The sequence below is a fragment of the Otolemur garnettii genome, unplaced genomic scaffold, assembly GCF_000181295.1.
Source record: "Otolemur garnettii isolate 467f Iridium unplaced genomic scaffold, OtoGar3 scaffold00127, whole genome shotgun sequence".
NCBI classification, from domain to species: Eukaryota; Metazoa; Chordata; class Mammalia; order Primates; family Galagidae; genus Otolemur; species Otolemur garnettii.
This window is the reverse complement of record NW_003852522.1, coordinates 3,535,981-3,542,371: the sequence shown is the minus strand read 5'-3', so window position 1 is coordinate 3,542,371 and position 6,391 is coordinate 3,535,981. Positions and strand designations below refer to the sequence as shown.

At 49.0% G+C, this 6,391-nt stretch overlaps 1 protein-coding gene across 4 annotated transcripts in view; it reads left to right on the top strand.

Moving 5' to 3' along the window:
* ATG4D (autophagy related 4D cysteine peptidase) overlaps positions 1-6,391 on the top strand; it is a 9,019-nt gene extending 2,628 nt beyond the window's left edge. For 3 of the 4 annotated variants that reach the window (XM_012810228.1, XM_012810227.1, XM_003797960.2), the window contains 5 exons: positions 908-1,038; positions 5,111-5,189; positions 5,266-5,342; positions 5,424-5,543; positions 6,104-6,391. In XM_012810228.1, coding sequence (XP_012665682.1) covers positions 908-1,038; positions 5,111-5,189; positions 5,266-5,342; positions 5,424-5,543; positions 6,104-6,286 — 590 coding nt within the window. In that variant the 3' untranslated portion in view covers positions 6,287-6,391. The remainder of the gene's footprint in view (positions 1-907; positions 1,039-5,110; positions 5,190-5,265; positions 5,343-5,423; positions 5,544-6,103) is intronic. The other variant, XM_012810225.1, reaches the window with a different exon arrangement.

The following is a 6,391-nucleotide window of genomic DNA, read 5'->3' as shown; positions in this document are numbered from 1 at the left end:
GGGATTCAAACCCGCCACCTTAGGTGTATGTGGCTGGCGCCTTAGCTGCTTGAGCCACAGGTGCCGAGCCAATAAAACAAGTTAAATGCTACAGCAGCACTTGCCACATAGTAGGTGTTCACTAAATATTAGCTATTATTCCCAACTACTCATAAGTTCCCGTTTGTAAAGGGTCTTTTTTGTTTGTTTTTGGGGCAGAGTTTCACTCTGTCATCCTGAGTAGAGTGCTGTGGACTCTTGTGCTTGAGCAATCCTCTTGCCTCAGCCTCCCTGAGTAGCTGGGACTGCAGGCAGCCACCACAATGCCCAGCTAGTTTTCCTATTTTTAGTAGTAACAGGGTCTTGCTCTTGCTCAGGTTGGTTTCTAGAAAGGGTCTTAATCAATGGGAATCTCCATGGATTACTGTCAGGAAATCTAGAATACCTCTAAATTTTTACACAAAATTGTAGATATTTGGGGACGAAGTTCAATATTCAGAGAATTGTGTCTCCAGAAAGGGTTGAGGCCACTTCTCTGGGAACAGGAAATGGGCTCAGCTGAAGGGCACAGTGCTCAGTGCTCACATTTCCATATTGGCAAACCAAGGCTCCAAGTCCCTGAGGATCATTCTGGCCTGGCAGTGGGGAGGACCTGTGGAGAAGGGTCTCCACTGTTTCCTGTCTCTGTGCTCTTGGTCAAAATTTAAGCTTGCTCTCCCTGTAAAATGGAGATGTCTACACCTGCCCAGACGTTCTAGGATCATCTAGGGGAATTTGAGGCACAGTGGAAAGACCTTCTTTGACGACAATGACAGTGTTCCATGCCAAAATGTTGCGAGTGCAAGATTGGGCTTCTGGGGTTTACAGGGTCAACTTTGGGGCTTGAAGGGTAGGCAGGTAGGTGACCTGATGCTACCCTGTCTTCCAGTGTATAAGGCAGATGTGGCCCGCCTGGTGGCCAGGCCAGATCCTACAGCCGAGTGGAAGTCTGTGGTCATCCTGGTGCCTGTGCGACTGGGTGGTGAGACTCTCAATCCTGTGTACGTGCCCTGTGTGAAGGTAAATTCAGCCAGTCAATGGCATGGCTGCTTGGGAGCCCTCCAGACATTTTTTTTTTTTTTTTGAGACAGTCTCTTTCTGTTGCCCAGGCTAGAGTGCTGTGGCATCAGCCTAGATCACAGCAACCTCAAACCCCTGGGTTTAAGCTATCCTCCTGCCTCAGCCTCCCACATAGCTGGGACTACATGTGCCTGCCACAACCCCTGGATAATATTTATATATTTTTTGTTTGTTTTTATTGAGACAGAGCCTCAAGCTGTCACCCTGGGTAGAGTGCTGTGGCATCACAGCTCATAGCAACCTCCAACTCCTGGGCTCAAGCGAGTCTCCTGCCTCAGCCTCCCAAGTAGCTGGGACCCCAGGCACCCGCCACAACGTTGACCCAGCTGTTTTTTTTTTTTTTTTTTGGTTGCAGCTGTCATTGTTGTTTGGCGGGCCAGGCTAGATTCGAATCCATCACCTTAGGTGTATGTGGCTGGCGTCTTAGCCACTTGAGCCACAGGTGCCAAGCCTGGGATTTTTTTTAGATACAGAGTCTCACTTTATTGCCCTCAGTAGAGTGTTCTGGCATCACAGCTCACAGCAACCTCCAGCTCTTGGGCTTAGGCAATTCTCTTGCTTCAGCCTCCTGAGAAGCTGGGACCACAGGTGCCCATCACAACACCTGGCTATTTTTTTGTTGAAGTTTGGCTGGGGCTGGGTTTGAACCCACTACCCTTGGTATATGGGGCCGGCGCCCTACTCACTGAGCCACAGGCACTGCCCTAATTTTTCTATTTTTAGTAGAGATGGAGTCTTGCTCTTTCTCAGGCTCGTCCTGAACTCTTCAGCTCAAGCAATCTACCTACCTCAGTCTTCCAGAGTGCTAGGAGTACAGGTATAAGACAGCACCTGGCCAGCTCTCCAGACTTTTAAAGCTTAGCTTAGAGCTGCTGTTTATGTGTCCTTCTTCTCTTCATCATTGTATTCAATAGATAGTTAGGGAATGGCTCCTCTGTGCTACTTCCTGTCCCAGTTTCTAGGGAGTCAGAGGTGAAATGTGCCCACTAGAAGTAGACATTCTAATGGGAGAATGCTAGGCAGTGGCATCTGTAACCAAATGGCATTACAATTTGGATGGTAAAGGGAAAACAGTCACACAATGAAGAGCAGATGAGGTGGCGGCAGAGCTTAGGAAAGCCCCACTCGGGCCAAGATGCAAATGAAGAGCCAGAGGCAAAGTGCACCAGGCAAACAGCAGTGAGACAGAGCCCCAGGATGCCCCAGTTCTCCCATGGCCCACAAGGTTGTGTGGCATTTGTCCTCCCACGTCCTTGACTTCATCTTCTGCTCACTCATTCTGCTTTAGCCAAGTGGACCTCCTCACTGTGTTGAGAACAGTGGCCAGGGACACTGGCCATTCCCCAGGGACACAATGGCTCTTTAGGGTCCTTTTAAAAAAACTAAGAGTAGAGTGGCACCTGTAGTTCAGAGGCTAGGGTGCTGACCACATACACTTAGGCTGGCAGGTTCAAACCTGGCCCAGACCAGCTAAAATAGCAATGACAATTGCGATAACAACAACAGTGGCAGTTGCGACGACAACAACAAATAGCTGGGTGTTGTGGCGGGCGCCTGTAGTCCCAGCTACTTGGGAGGCTGAGGCAAGAGAATGGCCTAAGGGCGGTGCCTGTGGCTCAGTGAGTAGGGTGCCGGCCCCACATACCAAGGGTGCAAGGTTTGAACCCAGCCCCAGCCAAATTGAAACAAAAAAATAGCTGGGCTTTGTGGCAGAAACCTTGTAGTCCCAGCTACTCGGGAGGCTGAGGCAAGAGAATCACCTAAGTCCAAGAACTAGAGGTTGCTGTGAGCTGTGATGCCACGGCACTTTACCCAGGGCAACAAAGTGAGACAGAGTCTAAAAAACAAAAAAGGGAATTGCTTGGCTCCCTGTGGCTCAGGTAGCTAAGGCACCAGCCACATACATCTGAGTTGGCAGGTTCGAATCCAGCCTGGGTCCGCCGAACAACAATGGCAGCTGCAACCAAAAAATAGCCGGGCGTTGTGGCAGGCGCCTGTAATCCCAGCTATTTGGGAGGCGGAGGCAGGAGAATCGTTTGAGCCTGGGAGTTGGAGGTTGTTATGAGCTGTGATACCACAGCACTCTACCCAGGGGGACAGCTTAATCAGGCTTTGTCTCCAAAAAAAAAAAAAGAGAGAGAATTGCTTAAACCCAAGAGTTTGAGGTTGCTGTGAGCTATGATGGTACAGCACTCTATACAGGGTGACAGCTTCAGACTCTTGTCTCAAAAAAAAAAAAAACTAAGAGTAATCAAAAGAAATCTTTCAGGTCATCTTTTAACAGGGGCCTCTCCTGACACCTCTATTTGAAATTGCAAAGTCCCTTCCTTCCTTTATTCTTTTCCATAATGTCATCTCTCCCAAGCTAGAATGTTAGCTTCATGAGGGCAGGGTTGTGTTTTGTTTTGTTTTTAAAAACAAGATAAGAGAATTGCTTAAGCCAAGAGTTTGAGGTTGCTGTGAGCTGTGATGCTACAGCACTCTACTGAGGGTGACATAGTGAGACTATCTATAAATAAATAAATAACAGCCACTATTTACTTAGCACTTTTTTTTTTTTTTTGAGGCAGAGCCTCAAGCTGTCGCCCTGGGTAGAGTGCCATGGCATCACAGCTCACAGCAACCTCCAACTCCTGGGCTCAAACGAGTCTCCTGCCTCTGCCTCCCAAGTAGCTGAGACTACAGGCGCCTGCCATAACAGCCAACTACTTTTTGGTTGCAGCTGTCATTGCTTGGCGGGCCCGGCTGGATTCGAACCCGCCAGCTCAGGTGTATGTGGCTGGTGCCTTAGCCGCTTGAGCCACAGGCGCCGAGCCTGCTTAGCACTTTTTATATGCAATGTTATTATAGTCATGACAAACAGAATTCATGCCCATTTTATTCCAAGAAAAAAATGAAGCTTAGAATCTGTGTTAACAGAGCATTGTTGAAGCTGGAAATCTAATTCTAGGCTATCAACTCCAAAGTCTGCTTTGAGCCATCATACATGGATTATATTATCCCTCAAATATATCTTTTCAAATCCTAATTTGCCCAAACTATGTCGCCCTCAGTAGAGTGCTGTGCTGTCACTGCTCACAGCAACCTCAGACTCTTAGGCTTAAGCGATTCTCTTGCCCCAACCTCCCAAGTACCTGGGACTACAGGCAATGGCCACAACACCTAGCTATGTTTTTGTTGTAGTTGTCATTTTTGTTTGGCAGGCCTGGGCTGGGTTTGAACCCACAGCCCTAGTGTATGGGTTCATACCCTAGTCGCTGAGCAACAGCCGCCCAGCCATAACCTTCAACTATTTGTAAGAAATTACTGCTCACAGTGGTGCCCATAGCTCAGTGAGTAGGGCACCAGCCATATACATTGAGGCTGGTGGGTTCAAACGTGGCCTGGGACAGCTTAACAAACAACAAGGACAACTGCAACAACAACAATAAAATAGCCAGGTGTTGTGATGGGTGCCTATAGTCCCAGCTACTTGGGAGGCTGAGGCAAGAGAATTGCTTAAGCCCAAGAGTTTGAGATGGCTGTGAGCTGTGATGCCATAGCACTCTACCCAGGGTGACAACTTGAGATTCTGTCTCAAAAAAAAAAAGAAATTACAGCTCACATATGGGTGTTTTCTTTTTTCTTTCTTTTTTGAGACAGAGTCTCACTTTGTTGCCCTCTGTAGAGCGCCATGGTGTCATAGCTCACAGCAACCTTAAACTGTTGGGCTCAAGCAATTCTCTTGCCTCAGGCTCCCTAGTAGCTGGGACTATAGGCTACTGCCACAACGCCCAGCTATTTTTTGATTGTTTAGCAGGCCCAGGCCAGGTTCAAACCCACCAGCCCCAGTGCATGTGGCCAGTGCCCTAACCACTGAGCCACGGGTGCCAAGCCACATACGAGTGTTTTCATCTTGATCACTGCTGCCCCACTGGGTCTGGATTCCCACATAGTAGGTGTTTGCTATGCATTTGTTGAGTGGCTGCCTGAGAGCACCTGCCTCATATTCTATGCACTCTGTCCCTTGCAGGAGCTCCTGCGTTCGGAGCTATGTCTGGGCATCATGGGTGGGAAACCGAGGCACTCACTGTACTTCATCGGCTACCAAGGTAGGCCATGTCCAACTCCTCCTCACCTCCCCATTGCCTCCTCTTTCCCACTCCTACTCATGTCTATTGGCCCCAGATGACTTCCTGCTCTACTTGGACCCCCACTACTGCCAGCCCACTGTGGACATCAGCCAGGCTGACTTCCCTCTGGAGGTGAGCTGGGATACCAGGGAGGGGGACAGCTGGGGAATGAGAAAGGGGCCAGAGCCTCTGAGCCACCTTTGTCTGCTCCAGTCCTTCCACTGCACTGCACCCCGCAAGATGGCCTTCACCAAGATGGACCCGAGCTGTACTGTGGGCTTCTATGCTGGAGGCAAGAAGGAGTTTGAGACACTCTGTTCAGAGTTGACCAGGGTGAGCAAGAGGAATGGAGTGTTGGGGGACAAAGGCAGGGTTCGGGGCAAAAGAGAAACGGGTATAAAGTTCAGCAGACCTGGGGATGCTGCTTCCAGGCTAAGTATCAATATTCACTTCTCAGAACATGAGCGAATGCTAAGGCCAACTACTAGGTCATTGTTATCCTACATGCAAGCTACAAAAGCCCAGTTCTGATTAGACCCAAAAAACCACATGTAACTAAAAACTTGGGAGTAGGGTTGCATCCAGGGACTCAAATGTTGGGCCCTGTTTCTTGGCTTTGCTCTCTGAACAAGGCTTTACCCTTGTAGTGGCAAGAGATGGCCTCCAGCATCTCTGGGCATCCACCTTTCTAGTTCATTGTAAAGGAAACTACATTTTTATAGTAACTGCAGCAAAACTCTTAAGAGCTGTCATTCATTGGCTGGGTTGGCCCACATGCTTACCACTGAGCCAATCACAGTGGCCAGGGGATAGAAGTTGCCAATTGGCTGGCCTACCCTGGAGTGGTAAATGTAGTGTGTGAGGCTAAGCATTGTTCTCCCTCCTCCCACCAGGTCCTCAGCTCCTCTTCGGCCATGGAACGTTATCCCATGTTCACCCTGGCTGAAGGCCATGCTCAAGACCATAGCCTAGATGACCTCTGCTCTCAGTTCTCCCAGCCAACGCTGCGGATCCCTCGCTCTGGGCGGCTCCTCAAGGCCAAACGCCCAAGCTCAGAAGACTTTGTGTTTTTATAAAAGGAAGAAATAGAGGAAAAGATGCATCACTATTTATTTTTTTATTTATGTTATGCCAGGTGTGGGAACTTGAACTCTGGCAGTGATGGGATTTCCTGTTCTCAG